The sequence below is a fragment of the Salvia hispanica genome, chromosome 2 (assembly GCF_029641045.1).
Source record: "Salvia hispanica isolate PSC_SH4W2 chromosome 2, Shi_PSC_v1, whole genome shotgun sequence".
Classification (NCBI taxonomy): Eukaryota; Viridiplantae; Streptophyta; class Magnoliopsida; order Lamiales; family Lamiaceae; genus Salvia; species Salvia hispanica.
The window spans coordinates 53,022,150-53,047,753 of NC_142693.1; the positions used below are offsets into that span (position 1 = coordinate 53,022,150).

At 41.1% G+C, this 25,604-nt stretch overlaps 2 protein-coding genes, 1 long non-coding RNA gene and 1 pseudogene across 3 annotated transcripts; 3 read left to right on the forward strand and 1 right to left on the reverse strand.

The window, feature by feature from the left end:
* Positions 1-2,368: 2,368 nt before the first annotated feature.
* On the forward strand, positions 2,369-16,086 carry LOC125197255 (xyloglucan galactosyltransferase MUR3-like; annotated as a pseudogene).
* On the reverse strand, positions 9,788-12,386 carry LOC148932625 (uncharacterized). Its single transcript, XM_089063749.1, has 2 exons — positions 12,015-12,386; positions 9,788-11,859 (listed from the first exon to the last, which is right to left on the reverse strand). The coding sequence occupies exons 1-2, from the start codon at positions 12,151-12,153 to the stop codon at positions 9,788-9,790; spliced, it is 2,211 nt and encodes a 736-aa protein (XP_088919875.1). The 5' UTR covers positions 12,154-12,386.
* LOC125201209 (uncharacterized) lies at positions 12,913-14,490 on the forward strand. The gene is made up of 2 exons (XR_007172853.2): positions 12,913-13,019; positions 14,273-14,490. It is a non-coding gene; the product is annotated as an uncharacterized LOC125201209 (long non-coding RNA).
* A 6,363-nt stretch (positions 16,087-22,449) lies between the features above and the next one.
* Positions 22,450-24,981, forward strand: SDD1 (Subtilase family protein). The gene has a single exon (XM_048099227.2). The coding sequence runs from the start codon at positions 22,484-22,486 to the stop codon at positions 24,788-24,790; it is 2,307 nt and encodes a 768-aa protein (XP_047955184.1). The 5' UTR covers positions 22,450-22,483; the 3' UTR covers positions 24,791-24,981.
* The last annotated feature ends 623 nt before the right edge of the window (positions 24,982-25,604 follow it).

Below are 25,604 nucleotides of genomic sequence, written 5' to 3' on the forward strand. Positions count from 1 at the left end.
TTTGTTTTCCTCAACCCAAGAAAAATGCGTGGCAGCAGCCAACACCAAAAACAAGTCCAAATCCTTGAACATGATTATTACGCATCCTTCTCTGTGGGATCGATCCCTACTTCCCTATACTAGGTTTAGTAAAGTGGTTGAGGGTTTTTTGAAAGAAGTGCTTTGTGTGTCCGACGACCAGGATTTCCTACGACCAACGAGTTCCTAGACCGCGTGATCTAGTGGATTTGCTGGACCGAGGGAACCTGTTTATTTCCTTCTGTGCGCACCGTGAACACACCTAACACAAAAAGTTACTTTCATTATTATAAGAGAGAACTTTTTCTGAAAATAAAAATGTGACATCTTTAATTAGATAAACTAAAAAGGAAAGCGAGTCCATAGCCTTTGTCCTAGTGATAAGGAACTTAGACATTATTGTATGAGGTGCCGAGTTCAAGCCCTCTTGATATCAGTTATAATTTCTCCTTCATATGGGAGTTTATTTGTAATTTTACCTATTTATAGGAATTTAGTTTTAAAAAAAAAAAACTCCCACGTGTTTTTATATGACGATAAAGAAAATAATAAAATGATAAATTTTATTTCCATTTCATTAATTGTTTGATATGTTGTCTCTTTCTTAGAAATCACCTAGGACTTAGATTTCGAGATCTGGGTCATTGTACATTGATTATGATTTTGAAATTGAGAGATCACAACAATTTAATGCTTACAACAATTGTTGGCCTAATAAGGAAAATAATGTAAATTTATGGATATTACTAAAATTTATTACAGTTTGCTAAAAGTATAATAGCAGGTCAGCAGCTTTGACTTTGAATTATAGTTTTAAAATGCCATGTTTTTTTGAAAGATTAGTATATTTTCATAGGAATAGGATATCAAATATAAATGATTTTAGAACTATATATCAACATGAAAACCGCACGTAATTGTAATTAAAGTAGTATAATGCTCCCTTCATTCCATAGTAATAGAGTCATTTTGTCATTTTGGTACGTTCCATAGTAATAGAGTCATTTCCCTTTTTAATAAAAGTCAACACATTTTTCCACACCTACTTAATTCTCTCTTACTGTTTTCTCTCTTCATCTCTCTACCTTTTTCATTTTCCACTTTAGAGCATCTCCAATAGCGGCTAGCCCACCGGCTAGCCGATTCGCGTCGCTAGCCGGTCGGCTAGCCGAACTATTGGAATCGGCCAGCGCAAAATCGGCGAGAGAATAGGCAAGCGCACGCCGATTTGCGAGCGCTGGCCGATGCGATCGCCGATGCGCTGGCCGCCATTGTGGCGTGCCGATCGGCGAGCGATCGGCCAGCGCTATTTTTTAATATTTTTTTTTATAATTTTTGAAAAACTATATAAACGCGATTCTAGACGACGGGCTAGGCCCAGTACAAAATTAAGACCTAAAACAAAAACATGTCATAGCGTCCGGCCCCCGGCCTCACCGCACCCCCGGACCGCCATGGCAAGGGGGCGTCGCCCCCCTTGACCCCCTGACTCGCTGACCGGGCAGCGAGACCCCCGTTCGGCTAGCGGCAAACTATAACGAATTCAAGGCATACTAACATTTTTTAATGTGTTTTTTTAATAAATTAGTGAGGAGTAGAGTGGGGCGGTGGCTCGTGTGTGGAAGCCCGGATTTTTTTTATTATGTAATTTTTTTGATTCTTAGTTAATGTACTTTTTTTTATTTAAATAAAATTAACGAATTTTTCTTGTATATGTGTCGTAAATTTAATTCTGTATTTTGTGTTTAATTCCGTAAATGTAGATGTTTTTTGAATTATTTTTATTGCGGCTAGCCTGTGGCTGGCCTTAGGCTAGCCTATTTGAGTAAAATGATGATGTGGCGGGTAGAATTTTAGTGCTGATGACGTGGCAGGGAGAGAGAGTGGCTAGCCTGTGGCTAGCCTAAAGCCATTGGAGATGCTCTTATTCTCCATACTTAATTCAACTAACACAATTTTTCTTAATCTCCATACCGAAAAAAATGCATCCATTTCTATGGAACGGAGGAATTATGGAGTATAACTTATAACTGCTTTTTTCCTTTCTGATACTCAATCTTTTCTCTAACTTTTTGTGCTTACGTTCTTATTAAAAGTCATAGACTGTGATCAAATAGATTTTTTCCTTTCATCTTTTTTCCTTTTGGCTTCGTGATATTTCGCAGCTGATTCAGTTTTACTCGTCGATTGCTCAATTGTTTCACATCTTTTTATTCATTCTGGTTAGTTTGATTAATTTCTTCTGACTTCTTTTTTTTTCGATTATTGTTGGTGTACAAGTTTGCATCATCAATCTCAATTATTGCATTATTTCTATAGCTGCTTGCAAGTAAAGTTGCGCGTTGATCCGATGGAGAAGAAGCACGAAAAAATTCATCATTCGCGGCTTTGTTTGTTAGTCGCGTTGTCAGCATTCTTTTGGTTATGCCTGTTGTACTTTGATTTTATGGCGACTGGTAATGGTCGTGCTGAATCATTTTACACGCTGCCTGTTGATTCAAGTCCTTCTCCCGTTATCACAAATAACGCGATTATTCACACGCCTCAACAGGAGAAGCCGATGTATTCCTTTGTGAGGACATTGAGGACTGTTGAGAATAAGAGCGATCCGTGTGGGGGGAGGTATATTTACATCCATGACCTTCCTCCGAGGTTCAACGAGGATATGCTCAAGGAATATCGTAGCCTTAGCCTGTGGACCGACATGTGCAAGTTCACCACAAATGCCGGTCTAGGTCCTCCACTGGGGAACGTTGGGGGAGTTTTCTCGAGAACAGGCTGGTACGCGACTAATCAGTTTGCGTTAGACGTGATATTCAACAATCGGATGAAGCAATACGAATGCTTGACCAGTGACTCTTCTCTTGCTGCTGCTATTTTCGTGCCCTTCTACCCTGGATTTGACATTGCACAGTATCTTTGGGGGCACAATATATCAACGAGAGATGCTGTGTCTCTTGCTTTGGTCGATTGGCTCACGAAGACGCCAGAATGGCGCGTTATGGGAGGGAAGGACCACTTTCTCGCGGCGGGCAGGATAACTTGGGATTTCAGGCGACTAACTGACCGAGAATCGGATTGGGGTAGCAAGCTTCTTTTCTTGCCGGCTGCCAAGAACATGTCAATGCTTGTTGTCGAATCAAGTCCATGGAATGCGAACGATTACGGAATTCCATATCCAACGTATTTTCATCCTTCTACGGACGATGATGTGATTGTTTGGCAGGATAGGATGAGGATGATAGAGTTAAGATTAAAGAAGAGAAAATAAATATGCAACGTGGCGACGTTGCATAGCCTCTGTGAAGAGATCCTAACAGAATTGGGAATCTCTTGTGGTCCTTCATGGACGATTAGCATTGTTGTCACTTTCTAGATACTTCTTTCATCTTGTATAAATTCATAATGTATTGTTGAACAAAGTAGCAATGAAATATCTCTTCTGATAATATTTGTCTCTCTCTCTGCTTCCATTTATGGAGTCTATCTCTAAAGCTTTCATGGTATCAGAGCAGGTTTCCTAACCTGGCTCTATACCTATTTTTTTTTTCGACCAAAATTTCACCACACCTCAACAATCCCAGCCTCCAAGACACTATCATCAACCTATTGCTCACTCTAATTTCAACTCCAACCCAGCAGCTCATCTTGCTCAAGTTCGTGGCCCTCCCACCTATTCTCCTCCATCTTTTACCCCTCCATCTGATTTCAGTCTGGATTCTGAATCAGTCTCTTCATGGTACCCGGACTCAGGGGCAACCAATCATGTTTCTCATGATCTCTCTAACTTGCACTCAAGCTCAGAATACCATGGTGGTAAGCAGCTTCATCTTTGTAATGGCTCCAAAGTTAATATTACTCATATTGGTCATACTGTTCTTAATTCCTCTCAGTCTACCTCTCTGTCTAGACCTCTCATTCTTAAAGATCTATTACATGTTCCTTCCATCACTAAAAATCTTATTTTCGTATCTCGTTTTGCTAAGGATAATGGGGTATCTTTTGAATTTCACCCATCGTCTTGTTTTGTGAAGGATCTGTCCACCAACCAAGTCATCCTCAAGGGTTCCCTTGACCAAGGACTCTACCGCTTCTGTCTTCACAAACCACCCAAGCATCTCAACTCCATCTCAAAGCCTGCAGTCTCTCCTGCTTTCAATAATCACTCTAGTGGCTTACCCACTGTGTGTTCTGCTACAGTTTCCTTTGTTTCCAAGTCTGTTACTAGTTTAGAGTTATGGCATAGAAGGCTAGGCCATTGTGCTTATAATGTTGTGAAAAAGGCACTCAAAAACTGTAACATCTCTTTTCAAGTAATGAATTCAAGTCTTCTTTGTCATCCTTGTTGCATTGCTAAATCACATAGACTTCCTTACACTCCATCCTCCTCCACATGCACTGCACCCCTTTCTATTGTTCACAGGACCTCTGGGGTCCTCCCACCAAATCAAGAAATGGTTTTTCCTACTATGTGACTTTTATTGATGAGTACATCAGATTCACTTGGTTATATTTACTGAAGTCAAAAGCTGAGCTAAAGCACATTTCCCCTCAATTTTAAGCTATGGTTGAAAAACAATTATCACAGCCAATTAAGGTTCTGCAATCAGATTGGGGTGGGGAGTTTCAGTCCCTTACTGGTTTTCTTAAGGAGCATGGTATTCATCATCGAGTATCATGTCCCTACACACCTCAATAGAACAGTCTCGCTGAGAGGAAGCATAGGCACATTATTGAAATGGGACTTGCTATGCTCGGTCAAGCAGCTCTTCCTTCACGCTTTTGGGACGATGCTTTTGTCACTGTTGTGTTTCTTATCAATAGGATCTCCTCTAAGGTACTGCAATTTGTTTCTCCCTATCAGAAATTTTTAAATGTGAAACTTATCACATTCTAAAAGTCTTTGGATGTCTTTGTTGTTAGAGTTTGTATACTAGAAATCACGTTTCGAGTGATTGAATACTGTAAAACTCTTATTTTATTTTTCAAGGAATAAAACAGATTATTTTTGTCATAATGTTGTTATATTTTATTTTATGCATGTTTAAATGTATAAGTTAACTTAACAAAGTCTAAGTCTTTATTTTAGTAGACCGGTTGTGGGCGGCGTCCACTTTAAGGTAACACGGTCAGTCCTAAACAAAGAAAAAGAAGAATTTCACAACCTAGTTGGAATTAGACTATCCATCGAGAAAGGTTGCAATGTCAGTCCGCATATTTCTAAGCCTTACTGAAATAAGATGACATTGGTGTGGTATAGCACTAGACGGATCTAATAGCAAGACTTGTCCTTAGGCTATCTACTGAAAGGCAAGGTCTTGATAAATATTTGTTTCTTAATCAATGTAGGTTAGCATTGAACATACGGTATTGATTATGCATTACTTTGACTTATCAAATGGTGCGGGTTTTTCGTAACCCAATGATCCTGATATATTGGGTAGTGGTGATTAATATCTAGCGGTGCTAGGATTGCTATTATATTGAATCGTGCACGAGGTGAGTCTCGTTTGATAATGTCCGTAAGAGGAGCGCGAAACAAGGTTTTATTATTCGGAACCTAGCTAGTTGGAGTTTGATTACTCTATGAATAATAAATAAGCGTTTCATGCTAAGTCCACTCTTGGAATTAATAAGAAGTTAATTAATTAAGTTCATAACAGACATTAATTAATTAATGGACATTTTTATCTTAAACGCGGGAAATGAAAGTTAAAATGGAAACACGGATTACTTATAATTTCGGATTTGGATGGGGAGAGTTCAATATTACTTCTGTAGTGGCTGCTCGTAATATTCCAATTATATCTTATATTAAATTGTGGGTTCATTTTAATTAGTAAAAAGTAACTTGGATGAGCCCATATCCAAAACCTTCCACAGATCCTTGTCTGGGCCCAAAAGGAACTTAATATAAATAGGAGAATAAAGGAGACAGAAATCATAATTTTATATACTATAATTTTCGTCCCCCTCTGTCTAAGAGGAGCTCGAAATTTCTCCTATTCCAAAAGGGATTTCTTCTGTCTTCTTTATTTAAGTCCTAGTATTCTGGTGAGATCAGCCCACACTGATATCGGAGTATAGTTCGGGAACCAGAGAGAAGATTTGTGGTCTAGTATTCAAAGTGTCACGTGGAGAAGCTGCTAGCCATCTTCAATTCTTTGGAGAATTAATTAGGTATTATTTCTGCTCCTTAGAAAAGCATGTTTTAGGTTTCAATATTCTTAAAGCATGATTAATTCAAGTTATGAGCATGAAACATGTGAGAATTACGCGAATAGATTTTGTCTAAATAATCTGCTAAATAGATCTGATTATTATGTGATTTATTTGTGCGATTAATAATTGTTAAATTATGTTAATCCATCGCACCGCTTCCGCTGCCAGTTCCTTCATTTGTTACCCATTCCTTAGACCTTACAATAAGTACAAGCTGGAATATAGATGAGCTGCAAATTCCCTCTGAGAACTCATTCATCTCCTCCCATCATTGATACACACTCTTTTTTTCACTATCCTCTTTCCCCTTTAGTCACTCTTTCTCCACACTCTACCTCTCCAGCTGCTAGCTTTCCACATCAAAATCCTCTCACACCTCAAACTTCAGCTCAAAATTCATCTAACGATCATACACTCTCGGCTCAGAACTCACCTACTGATAATCCTCCCACTCAAATCCTACAACCTGATCTCATTCCTCCACAAACTGTTGTCATCCCTGATCCTCCAATTGAGCATCATGATCACCATTCTGATCCACCCTCCACTGCCAGTGATTCCCCGTCAGCTCAAGGCACATCTTCTATTCATCCCATGATTACCAGGGCAAAGGCCGGTGTCTTCAAGCCCAAGCTGTTGATTACTATCCTACCATCATCTCTACTTCCAAAATCTGCCTATATTGCTTTACTCATACCCGTTTGGAAGCGAGCAATGCTAGATGAATTTCTAGATTTGCTTAAAAATCATACATGGACTTTGACTGAGCTGCCACCTGGCAAAAATCTCAATGGATGTACATGGATTTTCAGAATCAAAAGGTTTTCTGATGGTACTATAGCTCGGCACAAGGCTCGATTGGTTGCTCAAGGGTTCTCCCAACAGCCGGGTTTTTACTACTTCGAGACATTCAGCCCCGTCGTCAAGCCAAACACCATCAGATTTATCTTAAGCTTGGCCACTTCTGCCAATTGGAGCATCACACACCTTGATGTAAATAATGCTTTTCTTCATGGTGATCTTGAGCAAGAAATTTACATGAAGCAGCCTCCGGGTTTCGAACAAGGCTCTCCCAACCTTGTTTGCAAATTAAACAAGTCACTCTATGGTTTGAAACAAGCTTCAAGAGCTTGGTTTTTCACAGTACACTCAGTTCTGATCTCTCTTGGCTTCTCACAATCTAAGGCAGATGCCTCCTTCTTTCACAGGTGTTCAAATGGCAAAGTGATCTACCTTTTAATATATGTTGATGATATATTAATCACTGGGAATTTTCCTTCATGCATACAAGATGTCATTGACAAAATGAGCTCTCATTTTTCTTTGAAGAATCTAGGCGAGGTGCAGACTTTCTTGGGAATTTAAGTGAGCAAAACTGATCAGGGGAACATATATAAAAGAGCTCTTGTCCAAAATCAAAATGCAAGATGCCAAAGGAATATCCACTCCCATGATTTCCTCTCCTCATCTCAGCAAGTCAATTGGCAATCCCATTCCCGACAGGAAACTCTACAGAAGCACAGTAGGCGCCCTGCAATATGTCACAATTTCTCGTCCTGAAATAAGTTATTATGTCAACAAAGTGAGCCTGTAATGCCCCGAAACCCACCTTAGACGGAAGAGTAAATTTCGTTGCTATAAATCGCTAGAATTAGGATTTTCAGCGAATAATTCGAATTAATTAACAACATAAATTTTGACAATTTGATAAATTATGGAATAATGAAATATAGTCTTAAATAAGTGTAAGAAAAGATATGCGAGCAAAGAATTGAGTTTTAAAGAGTTTTAGTACGTTCTTGAGAAAAGTCCTCGATTAGAGGTTTTCGATGATATAACGGTCTGAAAATTCGTAAATTTAAAATTAGTTAAATGCTATAGAAGTCTAGAATTAAATTAGAAGTACCAGTGAGTGAATTTTAGTGTGTCGGGTTGTTTGTAAAATAAAAAGATCTTAAATGTGTGTTTATATGAAATTTTAGACTTCAATACTTAAGTTGTAGGTATAGGATTTGTTTTTGAAATAGGATAAAAGAAAAATGAAATAAAGAATAAGAAAGATTATTTTTTTTTATAAAATGAGTTGAGGGAAGTGAATGGGATTTTTATTCCTATTCTCCCTTCTAGAACTTACGGGAGTCAACCCCCCCTCCCCCCTCACATTTCTACACCTTTACTGACACCCATGGAGAAACCTCCATTTTTCATACACACACACAATCAGCGACGCTGTCATCTCCCTCCGGCACTGCCCCGACGACTCTTCTTTCTTCTTTCTTCTTCTCTCTCTGGCTCAAGTCCGCTTCGCTGCTCAAACACACGACGGTTTCCCACCCTCTCTGAATCGCTGTTGCCCGGCAGATTCCGGCGTGTCATCGTCGTTTTTCTAACAGCTCTAGGCTAGACTTATCTCTCCTATATGTAAGCAAGTCTCTTACACCTCTTACTTGTATATCTTCTTCTTGAATTTAAAGCTAGGGTTCATAATTAAGTTTTCCCCCAATTTGAAGTTTGACCAAATCTGGCGAAACTCGGGATATTTCTTTTTTTATTCTAGAGGAAAACTTAAGTTCCATATTTATACTGAACTTTTACTAAAATCCGACTTTGGGAGAGACGCATCAAGGTCATGCGTCTCCGTTTAATGAAACGCACTAGCGTCATGCGTTTTAGGGTAAGACGCATAGAGATCATGCGTCTTTGAATTTTTTTGAATTTTTTTAATTTATTAGAAGACGCATAAGCGTCACGCGTCTTAGGGTAAGACGCATAAGCGTCATGCGTCTCTTCGTCGAATTAAAACAGACGCGAGCAGAGGCAGAAGCTTCTTTCTGCGCAAGAGAGGGAAAGGGCAGGCGATTTTCCGGCGATTCTCGGCGATTTCCAACATATTACAGTAAGTTTTCTTCAATCTTTCAATATTTATCCCTTAATTCGGTGTTTACTGCATATTTTGTGTAGATTTCTCCCAATTTTGTTAAATTAGGGTTATTACAAATTGTTCAATTTTGACTGATGTTTTGTTGTTTTGTTAATTATAACGGATTTTATTGGTGAAATTCATTCTATAGTATAGTTTTTGATATGTTTGAGATGCTTGGTGTTGTGATTTTGGTTGTGATATTGTGTAAACCATTTTGGTTATGATTATGTGACTTTGTTTTGCTTGTTTGGATCAAGTAGGATAATAGGCAATTCCTTATTTATAGATAAGAATCATGAGATACATTATTAATTAATTAATTTGAGTTCGCCGTAGCTTGTAGTTTAATTATGATGAAATAGAATATTTGCGCAAAAAGCTTGATCTACACATGATTTTTGGGAGATGATTTAAGTGTACGAGATTCTTATTGTTCTATATTCATGTCTCCCTCTTTTTAAATGTGAGCTTGTAACTTTTGTTTTGTTAATATGTCATTAGATTAGATGGCAACTTCAAGTTCTAGCGGACCGTTATTATATGGACCCGAAGATCCGTCAGTGCTATTTCTTCAGAGAAAACACATTTCAAATAAACTACTGAATGATGGCACAACACATGTTTTCAAAGTTCGACGAACGGGGTTAACCGACCTTCGGTGTGTTGTATTTCTGTTTTTCTATCTGCCCACCATTGCACTGCTCTCCAAAATGTCAGATCAACTAAAGCTCTAATCGGCAACTCTCTAACACCTTTCAACACTCTGTTGTAGCTCTCTGACATGTTTGTTGAGGTCACCCCCCATCTCAGTTCATCATCGTAACAAAGAGACCAATTTTCTTTTTTGGCTTTATTGAGCTCTTGTGTCGCAACAATACTTTCCTCCCGTAGTGCACGTCGCCTTCGGATGTATTTACGTACTTGAGTTGTGATACCCAATCCCCATATCTTGCCTTTCACATTAATGCCCTTACATTTCGCCATGATATTTTTCCTCAAATGAACCAAACACCATTTGTGGTGACATATCAGCGGCTTTTTCCATTCATCAGAACGCATAGCCTTAACGATTCCTTTATGCCTATCCGATATGATGCACACCTCCCTTTGGTATTTCACCACATGAATTCTTATATGATCCAAAAACCACTGCCAACTATCGCCAGTTTCTTCATCAACAACAGCATATGCAATCGGCAGAGTCTTCTTGTTAGCATCAACACCACAAGCAACAAGCAACTTACCTTTAAATCTTCCTCGAAGGTGAGTCCCGCCTATTGTTAAAACTGGCTGACACTCTTGGAAAGCATGTATAGCAGGCCCAAGAGCCCAGAAAACATAATAGAAGACTTTATTACGTCCCTGGCTCAACAACTCATTGTGCTTCCACTCAACAATTGTGCCTGGATTCCTTGACTGCAGTTCAAGAATGTAGCTTGGCAACTGTATAAATGACTCCTCCCACCCACCAAATACAATCTCTATAGCCCTTCTCCGCGCATACCATGCCTTCTTATAACTGATTACCACATGAAATTTGTCATGAACAAAATTTCTTACGGCTGCGGCTTTGTACTCAGCATTTTTTAGCAATTGATGCCGAATACACAAAGCAATCATTGATGATGAAAAGTTAGCATGTCCTCTTTCATTACGATGGCCTTCACAACTATGGCGTTCCACCCACTTCCTAATTTCCCACATATCATCATGGGCCCGTTGTGTCACAGAAACTTCCCAAGAACATTCATTCGCTTTTTCAGCATCGGTCTCGCTGATAATAGCTACCCCATCTTCAGTCCTCCCCGCTGGATATTTGCATTTAGCATGCCACCTTCTTAATTTGCTCTCCACCACCCTAAATTGTCGATGTTGCCTCAAACTCCACATAGTGATAGCAGTCTTCACATGCAACTTGCTATCAAATTTTGTTCCAGCATTAATCCGATACGGATGTTCCTCATCCCAGTACATAGTGTTGTGTTCGTTACCAACATCAGGTACTCCAAAAGGACCACTCGGTAATTTGCGAAAATATTTCAACCCACTGTGAACGTATTCTGGAAGTGGTTGCTCACCTTGCACGACGGGTTTATATATTACCTCCTCATCATTGGAAATATCAGCTTGAGAATCATCACTTAAAATAGTGTCAGATGATGACGACGACAATGGTGGATCACGGTCTCTTCGTACAACATCAACATCAACATTATCCTGAACATTCACTTGATTATTCATTCCAACATCAGTAGCATCAGCAACATCTGCTTGCTCATTCATACCACAATCAAAGCTCATATATTCAACCCTCGTAGATGATCCAACACCGTAATCAACAATTGGTGGGATTTCTACATTTCTTAAAGGCGAATACTCAAGAAATAATTCAATATGACGAGTAGAATTTTGAGCCTCATTGAACATAAACATCACACTGTTATCACTGTCAACCCCAGTACATATGTAACTCATACCGGTACCATAGAGACAATGCCTCCATGATATTTCAATGGAATGTTGATTCATATCTATTCTTATCTTAGCACATATCATTGCAACTAATTCAGAGAATGAGACACATGAATTCAATACGATAGAGCCTCTCGCACGAGGTGGATCATAACCAATACCCACTTCAGGAAGTTGAACTATTCTACCACCCCAATACAAACTCACAAATACTGGCATCATTTCTGCATAAAAAATATACAACATAATAACAATTAGAGACAATTTTTTTCTATAAACCCTAATTTAGTAAATTTGACAAGTTTGGCATTAGAAACCCTAATGTTATGCAATAAACAACGAATAAGTGAGAAATGTTGAAAGATTGAACAAAACTTACTGAAAGATAAGAGGAAATGGCCGAAAATTGGCGAGAATCGCCGGAAATCGACCAACAAATCGCCTGCCCCTTTCTCTCTTGCGCAGAATGAAGCTTCTGCCTCTGCTCGCGTCTGTTTTAATTCGACGAAGAGACGCATGACGCTTATGCATCTTCTAATAAAATAAAATAAAATTCAAAAAAATTCAAAGATGCATGATCTCTATGCGTCTTACCCTAAAACGCATGACGCTCGTGCGTTTCATTAAAAGGAGACGCATGACCTTAATGCGTCTCTCCCAAAGTCGGATTTTAAAAAAAGTGCAGTACAAATATGGAACCTAAGTTTTACTCTAGAAGTAAAAAAGAAATACCCCGGCAAAACTCTAAGCTTTTTATAGCTAATTTCTGCCTAAAATAGTTAGAGAGATGAAAATGGAAGTTTATCTTAATGTGTGAATGTAGGGGAAGCTTAGGATTATTCTTTTTAGCTTGTAATATTTGTTATGCTACTTGGATTAATTTTAGAATTTATCTTATAACTATGATTTACACCTTAGTGAAGGGAAATTATTATTCTTTGCATGATGAAGTTTGGGACAGTGTATAGCTAAGTGTGAAACTTGATAATGCCGGTATATTTTCGGTTAAAGATGTTCATGATAAGTGAGATATGCAAATTTAGAAATATTTATTATAAGCTTAATTCTAAGTTGGTGAAAAATAGTGAATCTGTGTGCTATCTTATGTAAATTAGTCTCTAAGAACTCAAGTTTCTAATGTTTTAGCTATAATTTGGTCACAAGATATAGGTTTGGAATTTTGAGCGTGGATAATATTTTGAATAAGCTAGGCATGTAAATGGTTAAAAGAAACTAAAAAGAGAATATGATTCATATTTAAAGTATTTTGTAATGATGATTGATACATGAAATTTATGTGCACATATGTGTGAAAAGGTAAGGTAACACGAGCAAGGAGGAGCAGGAATCTAGGATTTCGATGTCAAGACTCTTTGTGCTCGAGGTAGTATACTCTTCATTGGATTTTAATTCCTGAATTAAGTCTACGTAATTGCATATATAATAGTGTATTCTACATTAGGTCTTTAATTCCTGAATTAAGTTTACCTGATTGCATATAGAATATTGTGTGCTAATCGGTGATGCATTATGTGATTTGTATATGTTGCTTATGACTGGAAATATGTGATATGATATGATAGGGTATGCAAATAGTTGTTGAGGTGTTCTGTTAGAGATACTTTTTAATATAAGTATTGAGATGAAATTGAGTATACTTGACTCTGTGTACGTGTACGCCCTGTGCTTGAGTGCTTTCTGTGGGTACAATTGGCTTTATCTGTGATCACTCGTCTTCTGGATCACCGAAGCGAGGATCGTGATTATCTGAATATTTGTCTGCACCTTAAGTGGTGGTCTCTGATCTGGCTCTGGCTCTGATATCTCTGTCTCTGATCTGCACCCTCATGGGTGGTCTAAATTATCTGTCTGCACCCTAAATGGGTGGTCGGAGCGGAGTCCTCTCGAGGACTAAATCCGCATCTGCATCTGACTCTCTGTTTCTGATCTAGCTCGCGTACCCCAGTCTGTCACGAAGCACTTAAGGGGCTATATTTGTTCGTATATGTGAAAATGTCAGTGATATGTTATCCGTATATGCGCTGATATTTGAATAAGATTGTAACGTATTCTTTGAGTTTAATTGAATGACTGGTGTAATTATCTGGAATTAGCTAGCTTATTTTTATTTTGAACTTTGTCTTATATATTTTATGAATGGATATGTGATTACTAATTATGTGGTATATTTTGAGATCAATGGCGAATATATGACTGTGGAATTTAAATGGTTGTTGGTTTTGGTAAAGAATAAATATGTATAGATTTGGTAAGTGTACTTGTGTTAAAACTATATGAGTGATGACATGTATATTATCACTGTATAGTTCTGGATATATCAGTGAAGTATTATATGATTATGACTTCTGTAAGTCCCAGAAAATCAAGAAAGGAGGATATAAAGGTCAATCAAGAAAGGAAGATATAAATGTCAGATGTATTGTTGTTTACCTTTAAAAAAAAAGTAAGCATATGTATACCGATATAAGGATATTGATTCTAGATAGAAGAATTCATGGTAATAAATTTTATAAATATATAGATTGCCTAACGTTTACTTAACTCCGGAAATTAAGCTCTAATGTGGGTATACTACTGGGCTTGTTGAAGCTCACTCTTTTCTTTTCCCCCCTGCAGATTAGGTGATCGAATTAGCTCTTTTTCTTCACAGTTGCTCAAGTCAGGTCTCCAGTCAACGCTTTTCCATTGGTAATTCTTTTGAATATGTTAGACGTGGCATGTCTAGAAAGTGAAATGTTTATTTTACTTCCAAAAATTTTGTTAGACATTCATATTTGTAAATAGTTACGAGTTAGCAAGGTTGTTTAGTGTATATATATACTTTTTTCTGTTGAGTCAGGATTTGTACCAAAATGTGACATCATTTATTCGATTATTAAAATTATCGGGTAAGGGGTGTTACAGAGCCAATACATGGCCTCTCCTCTTGACACTCATTGGAAGGCTGTGAAATGCATTCTCTGCTATCTGGCTGGCACAACTGACTTCGGCCTTCACATTCGTCGCTCAAATAACATGGTTAGTGCCTTTTGTGACTCAGATTGGGCGGATCTTGATGACAGGAAGTCAGTCACTGGATATTGCACTTTTCTTGGGTCTAATCTTATTTCTTGGTGCTCAAAGAAACAATCTATCATATCTCGCTCGAGCACTGAAGCTGAATATCGCAGCCTCACTCTCACTGCATCTGAGGTCACTTGGATCATGTCTCTACTTTCTGAAATTAACATGCTGCCACCCAAGCCACCCACCATTTGGGTCGACAATTTGAGTACTATTTCCTTCGCATCCAATCCCGTCCTTCATGCACGCACCAAACACATCGAATTGGATGTGCATTTCATCCGAGACAGGGTCCTAGCTAAGCAACTTGACCTACGTCATGTCCCTTCAGTCGACCAAGTGGCGGACATACTCACAAAGCCTCTTAGTCTCCAATTCTTCGCTAGATTACGAAACAAACTCGGCATTTGTTCGCTATCTACGCTCGAATTGCGGGGGCGTGATAGAGTTAAGATTAAAGAAGAGAAAACAAATATGCAACGTGGCGACGTTGCATAGCCTCTGTGAAGAGATCCTAACAGGATTGGGAATCTCTTGTGGTCCTTCATGGACGATTAGCATTGTTGTCACTTTCTAGATACTTCTTTCATCTTGTATAAATTCCTAATGTATTGTTGAACAAAGTAGCAATGAGATATCTCTTCTGATAATATTTGTCTCTTTCTCTGCTTCCATTTATGGAGTCTATCTCTAAAGCTTTCAGAGGAGACTAGCGCGGAAGTATCTGTTCTGTTTTGCTGGAGCCCCACGTCCAGCCAGGCAATGCCAAGTCGATCCGGGGGCAGATCATTGAGCAATGCAAGGATTCGTCGTTGTGCAAGTTGTTGGAGTGCGGAGTTGGGGAGAGCAAGTGCAATTCTCCGAGTAGTGTAATGCGGATGTTTCAGAGCTCGGTTTTCTGCATGCAGCCTCAAGGCGATTCGTACACGAGAAGATCAGCGTTTGACTCCATGCTCGCTGGCTGCATACCCGTGTTCACCCATCCAGCGTCCGCCTACACGCAGTACACATGGCATTTACCGAAGAACTATTCAGTGTACTCTGTGTTCCTTTCCGAGGATGACATTCGCGGGAACGTTAACATAGAGGAAAGGCTGAGAGAAATCCCCGCGGAGAGGGTGAAGGAGATGAGGGAGGCGGTTATATATGCTGACCCTCGCGCGAAGATGAAGACGTTTAGAGACGCCTTTGATGTGGCGGTTAGCGCGGTCGTTGACAAGGTGACGAAGCTGAGGAAGGACATGATTGAGGGGCGTAGAGATGATGGTTTTGTTGAGGAGCTAAGCTGGAAATATGATTTGTTGGATGAAGGTGAAGTGGTAGGGCCTCATGAATGGGATCCATATTTTTCAAAACCTAAAGGCTGATCCATCCCAACACTACATCAGCAGAAGCAGCTATATATTAGCAAAGACAACAATGATGAGTTATATGATATGATACAAATACATAAATCTAGCTAGAATTATTGTCATGGCCGCATTTTCTAAGGATAGAAAACACGGTTGATCGTGACTAGGGGATGGTTAAAGAAGCGGAGAAGAAAAGGGGAACAACGAGATATACTCTACCAAAGCTTGATGTAATAAGAAATAGCTCGAATAAAAAAATTCAGAGTATCACTTCAATAATCAACAACTCGGAATGAATATTATTTCAACAATACTTGAACTCAAAGAAATACTGTTTAGCGGAAACATTCGAGTAGAATAATATCATGTATGAAGACACAACATATTCTGAACATTTGATAAACATCTTCATGCTCAACACCCACCGCGCTCGTCACAGCTCAACTTGCACATAGGAAAACACATGCAGGGCTGAGTACTTGATGCACTCAGTGAACTCATGCCAAAATATTTTCATAAAATAAAGTCATGCCATGCCATCTTTAAGTGCACTCGGGTTTTACTTTAAAATCTGCTGAGAAACACTAAAATTCTTTCAACTTTAGAAAATGGTGATCGACCGATCTACTATCATCATCATCAACTGTCACATACCAAATCTGAACCATCATGTGAAATGAGAATGTGGCCACAAACTCGATCACTGGACCGGCCGACCCGAAAGACGGCTCACGATCCCTATCCGTGAACACTAGCCTGAGTAAGGGCTCACCCCCTAGTCAGACCCGAATTCGTTAACTATCAAAGTCTAGGGAATCAACCCAGTAGACAATCAGATTGGCAGCTCCATCAAAACTAAAATATGGCAAGACATAATGCATTTTGCAAAGTAGATACATCATTCATCATTTGGCAAAATAATTCAAAATATTTCAAAAGAAAGCCCACCTCATTTGTTAAAGCCTTAACTTGTTCCTCAAAAAGCGTGTGTGATGTCACCCATTGATTTAATGTACTCCGGCCGAACTTCTATTTTATTAATTTGGCCAAACCAAATTAACTCCAATTCATCTCCTTAATTAAAACAAAGGCCCAAAACTTTAAAATAAAATTCGCACAGCACAAAACATTTAAATGTAACAAGGCCTAAAACATCTTCAACTTTTCTCACCTTATGTGATAGTGAACTTCCAAAATGGGCTTTGAAGTCCTATACTTCTCATTGAAACACTTCTGTCATCTTTCTCTCTCACCCATATCTCTCTCTCCAGCCGTCTCTCTTCGCATCTCCTAAAATCAGTCGCCTCCGATGACCCGCCATCGTGCTACTGCTCGATCGTGGTGTAAGACTGAAGTCCCCGCCGTCTAAAATCCGGATTAATGAGACCACCGAAGATTCCTGTCAGCCAATGCTGTCTCTCCCTCGGTCCAAGCCCACTGTCATCCTCTCTCAGTCTCGTTCTCTCTTTCTACCGTCATACATCACCATCTCCCTTCCTCAGTTCGCAACTCCTCCGTCGGTCAGAGCGCAGTGTCGTTGCTGTCACGGTGCAGTTCAAGCCTCCGGCCTCGCCGTTCCGCTTTTCTCTCTCGCACTGTAGTACCGTCGTGAGTCGCGGCTGCTATTGCAGACAGCCCGTCGACACTGCTGGGGTCGTCGCCGCTGCACTCTCGGAGTTTCATCAGCCCGCTGCTGCTGTCCGTCATGAGCAGCCGCGACTGCTGCTGCTGAGAACAGCCGCTGCTGCAATCCGTCACAATTCGGCCAGTCGCTATCGCTCCATTCAATTCACCATCGCGCTGATGCTGTCCGTTGCGCAGGTGCGTGTCGCTGCCGAGCAGCCGCTGTTCGGAGGAAACTGTCGATGTTGTTCGCTGAGGCAGCCTTCACAGCGTAGCTGCTGTCGCCCAGATATCGCCTTCCGTCGCTGCTGCCGTGCGTCTCCAGCTCTCACCGTTTCTATCTTCAGCAGTTGACGGCTGATGCCGCTGCTGTTCTCTCGGTTCAGCCGCTGCTGCTGCACCAATGTTACCGCGCGCCCAGCCCTCGATTCTACCTCTCCCTCACCGTCGTTGTAGTTCGAACAGCGACTTCTTCTCGGTCAGGCAGCGCCCAACCTCTTATGCAAAGAATCAAGGTATGGGCTGGAAATTATGAGGCCCCTTTTTTTATATCTCCTGTCCCTTCTACTTTCTCACTTGAAAGTTGGATGCTTTCTCTTCTTCTTAGTTCGTGTTCCCTTTGATGCTTGAGAGGAAGAAAATAAAAATGGTGTACAGAGAAAGTATGATTGGGAAGAATAGAGAAAGTAAAGAGTTTGGTGTATTAAACTCATGTGACCTTTGATTGCTGAGAAGAGTCATACCTGGAGAAGAAAAGGCGCCACTTCTTGGGGAGAAAGAAGTTTGGGCTCAACAAGTTTATTTGAATAATTGGGTTCAAAATTATTCTTGGGTTCACATAAAATATAAAATATAAGTAAGTTGTTGTAGTTCAATTGGGCTCAAATAAATGGCTTCCTCAATAAAAGAATTTCTAGAGAAAATAAAATAATTTTGATCATTTGATTTGGACAAGCCCAAGCACGAAAGAACTTCCTCTTGCTCGTCAATAAACATTTTAGTTGTCGAAAAGAATCAAGGATTTAACAAGAATAAAAAAAACCAGCTTCAAAACTGACATCATTTTTAGAACAACTAAAAGATAGCAAAAAATCGGGGTGTTACAATTATTGAGCTTATATTTTTTGAGCATGTATACTAAGTTTTTTTTATTTCATCAGTTACATCATATGATTAGTTTGACATCTTATCTGAGACGATCACATAAATATACTTACGAGGTGGTGTGTTGTATTGCTAACTTTATAAAGTTGTTAGCTCATTAACACAGTATATTAAAAATGTAAACACAATGACATTAAATGTCAACACATAATGTCAACACGGTACATTGAAATGTCAACAAAATTATGTGTTGGCATGTTTACATTTTTAATAGACCGCATTGATGAGTTAGCAGAGTTAGAAACTTAACAAAGTTAGCAACTGATCACACCTCATAATATTATATGGGAACACAATGTTTTGTCGGAACCATAATATAATGTGTGTTAATCTAAGTGAATTCTCCAAAGATGACTCGATCAGATAACGGTATCATCTTCAGTCGTCCACTATTAAGACTATTTTTTATAAATAGAAATAGATGCATTGATTTGCTAATTATTTTAGTACGTCGTAGAATTGAAAATTTATGATATCAAAAGTGCGTAAAGAGACAAAATTCCAACAGTCGGTGGTAATAGTGATTATTACTGCATGAACGCTAAAATGAGTAAACAAAGATTCGCTTAGAGCGTCTCCAATGGCGGACGTCGCGGTAGGACGTCGCCGACGTCCGACCGGACGTTCGCCATAGTGAAGGGCAAGGGCGCCCACGCCCGTCCCATATGCCCGTCGGATGGCCTCGCCCGTCACCCCCACGTCCCACTCGGACGTCCGTCACTGTGGCGACGGTCGGACGTCCAAATATGGCGGGGATGGGTAGGATGATGCCATGGGCAGCGGGGATGGACGGTATGCCGCCAAATATGGCGGGGGTGGGTGGGATGATGCCCGGGGCAGTGGGGATGGGCGGTACGCCGCCAAATATGGCGGTGGGTAGGTCGATGCAGCACAGGAGCCCGAGGACGCCTAGGGAATCTGTCTATCGCCCATATATAGATTTGTTGGCCGATGATTCCCCTAGTACTGTTTCGGAGACTCAGTACGCCGGCATCGAGACTTTCTCTTTTGAGGAGCTGGGAGCGGAGTTAGGGCTATCGCTGATCCGTGAGACTCCCGAAGAGGCGGAGCCTGCTGCAAGGGGCAGGAGCAAAGGCAAGGGCAAGGCCAGGGGCGGGGGTAGGGGCAAGGCTAAAGTCCCGAGCTCTTCTTCGCACACGGGGGCAGAGGAGGAGGAGGGTGAGGATGAGCCGGAGAGGAGGGCGATCTGGACCGTGTGGGAAAATGTCGCACTTGCGAAGGCCCGGTTCAGTGTAGTAGAGGATCCCTATGTCGGGCCGAACCAGTATGTTGACCGATTGTGGCTTCGCATTAGTGAGGCCTACCTCATATGCAAACCGTCTGGGGCGAAGCCTCACACTTCCGAGCAATGCCGGAAACAGTGGCTTCGGTTGAGGCCTAAGCTCAGTCGTTTTGCCGACCTCTACCAAAACAACATGCGCATGGCAACCAGCGGCATGTCTGAGGATGATGTGAAGAAACGAGCCTTGGCCCAGTACCCCGACAAAGAATTGAAGTTCAAAGATTTTGACCAATGGGAGGCCTTTCTCGTGGTCAGGGATTCGCAAAAGTTTGTTGTGGGTGTCCACTCGGGCTGGAAGCGGACAAAGATCAACTCTTCCGGTGAGTACAGCAGCAGTGCTGGTTCGCACGAGCTCCCCGAAGCTGAGGAAGTGGCCCTGCTACCACGATCAGACTCTCGCCGTCGTCGTCGCCCGATGGGGCAAAAGGCTGCGCAGCGGATGGCGAGGGGAAGCGGCAGCGGCAGCAGGTCCTACGAGGTCGAATCGTAGGCCCCAGAAGGCCCAGGTAACGACCGTCTCGCCCGCGCGCAGCTAACGAAGACCCTGATACAGAGCACGAGTAGGTGGTTTAGCACGCACGATCATGTGTACAAAAGGTTGTGCAAGGATGTGGTCGATGCATGTTGGCGCGATTTAGGAATGCCACCCATTGATGATTATAGCGTCGAGATTGGGGGCGAGGACGTCGGAGGCGGCAGCGGCACGGGCGACGGGGACGAGGACGAGGAGGAGTGAGAGCCGAGGGTTGTATTTCTCGACTTTTTATGATTATGTAATTTTAGGTATTATGTAATTTTATTTTTAAATTATGTAAATTTTTTTAAAATTATGTAATTTTTTTTTAATTATGTAATTTATTTTTTTAAGTATGATGTAATTTTTTTAATGAAGTATTCGAATTTTCTCGTATTCCGTGTCGATATTTTAATTCCGTAAATTTTAAGTCCGTAAATTGAATAATTGCGGGAAGTTCTAGTGCATGGGAAGTCCTAGTGATGTGGCAGTAAAATGGGAAGGGCTAGTGATAACGTGGCAAGAAATTTTTGTGAGAAGTCCTAGTGGAAGTCCTAGTGAGAAGGGCGCCACCGGAGACGCTCTTAATTTAACAAAAGTAAAATTCAAACTATTGAAAGGACAATTATAAGCATTCAAAAGGTAAAAATCAGAATAGAGCGCAGGTGCACAAGCAGCACGTGCCTAAGAGCCAGCGCCATCCCAATAAATGCGCCATTCTACACACTAATATTTGGACTCTTTCTTTCAATGCGTGAATTTCAATTTTGTATTTGGAATATTTCTCTTCTAATTCTTTACATAACTTAGACATGATTTTGTACATTTCAACCTAAATTAGCATGAACACGTCAAGCTTTGTATTCGTGAGTACTCACTACTCAAATAAAGAGCCATACAATTTGTGGTTAGGATGTTTCCTCAAAAACAACATTGTTACGAACTTCTTCCAAATAAGTGTTCTATTTTGAAAAAATTAAGTCGGCGAAATAGACAACCTATCTCATAATCCTATGTAAAAATAGTTGTCAAACTTACCCTCTTCCTTCCAAAAAAAAAAATAGTCTACTAATCATCATTTCATCATTTTCAAAAATTTATCCACATTCATTTTTAAATAAATTTTCAACTCAAGAGATATGGTCAAGTGACATGTGACTTGTCCATCTATTTAACTAAACGATACAGGATCGATCCCCAAAAAGGTTTTTCATTCTAATAATGGACCAAAATCTCCACTTATAATACTTAAGTTAAATTTATTTAGATTCTCATACTTTACTAATTTCGTATTAAAATTTATGTTGTTCTTAAATTTTTTATTTTTATGAGACTAATGGAGTATCAATTAATTTTATGGTTAAACTGTATAATGAAATGGAAAATAAAAGAGAAAAATGAAATGTATGATTGATTGGCAAGAGGTGAATGCTATTTGTTGCTATGTTTCATTGGGACAAGGGCCAAATTCCTTGAGAACTAGGCAACTCCAATGGACAAACGTTGTCCAACTACAAAGATTTCAAGAATCCCACATCATAAATAACATGCAACATAGATACGTTGACATAAAATATACTTTGTGGAGTAAAAGAAAAGAAATTCAAATAAAAAGTGCAATAAATTGAAGCAACAGTTACTCGTGAAAAATCCTCAAATAAAACCAAAGGCTCTCTCTCTACTCCCTCACTCTCCAAACTCGTGAGCCAAAGAGCTCCTTCAATTGCACGAGCCTCTCAGACCTCCTTCCCCCCTTCAAATACCCCTTCCCTTCCCTTCAACATGACCCATCACTTTACACATCCACCATGGAACTCAAATCTCCACTCTTCTTCGTCTTCGTCTTTCTTCTGTCTCTGTCTCATGCACACGACGATATCCAGACCTACATCGTGCAGCTCCACCCCGACGGCCCTTCCCGTTCATACTTCCCCTCTAAGCTCCATTGGCACCTCTCCTTCCTCGATAAATCCGTTTCGACGGATGAGGATTCGTCGTCGCGCCTCTTGTATTCCTATGGCCTCGCCATGGAAGGCTTTGCTGCTCGCCTCTCGCCTTCCGAGGTCGAGATGCTGAAGAGATCGCATGAGGTTGTGGCAGTGCGGCCGGACAGAAAGCTCGAGATTCACACTACTTATTCGTACACCTTCTTGGGGCTGAGCCCTGCGAGAGAAGGTGGCGTGTGGGCTGAGTCCCGCTTCGGCCGGGGCTCGATCATAGGCGTGCTCGACACCGGAGTCTGGCCGGAGAGCCCGAGCTTCGATGACCGGGGTATGCCGCCAGTTCCTCCGAGGTGGAAAGGAATATGCCAACAAGGGCAGGAATTCAATGCTTCAAACTGTAATAGAAAGATCATCGGCGCGAGATACTTCAGCAAAGGCCACCGTGTCGCCTCGCTGACGTCCTCACCCGACGTTGTAGCAGAATATGTGTCGCCCCGCGACTCCCATGGCCACGGCACCCACACGGCCTCCACCGCCGGCGGAACTACTGTCTCGATGGCGAGCGTGCTCGGAGGTGGAGGCGGTACGGCTCGAGGAATGGCCCCAGCTGCGCACATTGCGGTGTATAAAGTGTGCTGGTTCAGTGGCTGCTACAGCTCAGACATTCTTGCAGCCATGGATGAAGCCATCAGAGATGGAGTGGACGTGCTTTCCCTCTCGTTGGGAGGCTTCCCGGTGCCCCTCTACGAGGACACTATAGCCATCGGTAGCTTCCGAGCTATGGAACATGGCATATCAGTGATATGTGCTGCAGGAAACAATGGTCCAATTCAGAATTCTGTTGCAAATGAGGCTCCTTGGATTGCAACCATCGGGGCAAGCACCCTCGACAGAAGGTTCCCGGCCGTGGTTCGACTAGGTAACCGGAAGCTTCTATACGGAGAATCCATGTACCCGGGGAAAGGAATCGCAGCGGCTCAGAAAGAGCTCGAGCTGGTATACATCACAGGCGACAATAAAGGCAGTAACTTCTGCTTGAGAGGGTCTCTTCCGAGGGCAAAGGTACGAGGCAAGATGGTCGTCTGCGACCGCGGTGTTAACGGGAGGGCCGAGAAGGGTCAGATTGTAAAGGAAGCCGGTGGTGCTGCCATGATCCTAACCAACACCGAGATAAACTTGGAAGAAGATTCAGTGGATGTCCATGTCCTCCCAGCAACACAGATCGGTTCTGACGAAGCATTTCACCTCAGAAGCTACATAAACTCGACGAAACTGCCTAAAGCAAGAATCATCTTTGGAGGAACGGTCGTAGGGAAGTCCAGAGCACCTGCAGTTGCGCAGTTTTCATCGAGAGGGCCAAGTTACACTGACCCTTCAGTTCTGAAGCCAGACATAATCGCCCCGGGGGTCAACATCATTGCTGCGTGGCCTCAAAACCTCGGCCCCAGCGCCCTTCCAGAAGATTCTAGAAGAGTGAACTTCACTGTCATGTCAGGAACATCCATGGCATGCCCCCATGTCAGTGGTATCGCAGCTCTGCTTCATTCGGCTCATCCAAAATGGACGCCTGCCGCCATCAAATCTGCACTCATGACGACCGCAGATAGGCACGATCATCAAGGAAAACCAATAATGGACGGAGATAAGCCTGCTGACCTCTTTGCAACTGGAGCAGGGCAAGTGAATCCCGGAAGAGCAATCAATCCGGGATTGATATACGACATCCGACCAGACGACCACATTACTCATCTATGCACACTCGGATACAGAAGATCAGAGATATTCAGCATCACTCAGAGGAACGTGAGCTGCCACGACCTCTTGCGGAAGAACAAGGGTTTCAGCCTCAATTACCCCACGTTTTCCGTCATCTTCAAAAACGGAGATACAACAAAGACGATAAAAAGACAAGTAACAAACGTGGGCAGCCCCAATTCCATCTACTCGCTGGAACTGAAGGCACCCAAGGGAGTCACAGTGAGAGTTAGACCACGTCGCCTGACATTCAGACATGCGAACCAAACTCTGAGTTACCGAGTTCGGTTTATATCAAAGAAAAGAATCAAGACAAAGGATACGAGGTTCGCAGAAGGGCACCTGACATGGGTGAATACGAGAAGCTATAACCGGGTTCGCAGCCCAGTTTCAGTGACATGGTCATCAACAAAGTGACATAACATCATTCTAATAAAGAATGCATTTTACAGTATCATACCTAGTTTCATTTCCAACTTCGAGAGTTAGGATCGAATATGAGATATCCATCCACCCATGTATTCAAAAGGTAGACTATTTCTCTGTTAGGACAGAAGATAGTTCACAATACACAATTTGAGAATGCAAGCTTTCCCATTGCTACACAACTTTGCTCAAGCAGTTCAGTCTATCAAGTCCTACTTAATCAACTGAGTTAAAACAAACAAACTGATATGCAAGACAAAGGAACCAAGTAGCAAAGCCCTTCATACCTTGAGGGGTATCTTATCAAATGACATTTACCTTCTCAGTATGTCCCAAATGTAGTAGATTTCCAACCTAATTACACCATTTGAATGAAGATAAACAGAAATGTTATTCCTATCAAAGATCGATTTATATCTTTTTAATTTGAAAAGAAAACCTATGTAGAAATCCCCAACATCAAGTATATTTCAAAGTTGCTTCTTTATTATTGGAACAAAATGCATTGAAAACAACTGAGTATCCAAGTTTGTAACTTTGGATAGGAAACAAAATGCACAAAAGGGTAGTTTAATAATTGCTTCATCTTACTGAGCAACGCAACGAGCTTCAATTGCTACTAACATTTCTAATTTTAAAAAAAAAAAAAAAAAAAAAAAAAGGACATTGAAACTCAATTAGCCGAATACCTATCCACATATACCTAACAAACAAACGGCTGGAGAGAGAGAGAGATATGAAGGGGGCACCTGGAGCACTGAGAGATAGGAGAAGACAAAGCCAGAGACTGCAGAGCTGCCATATT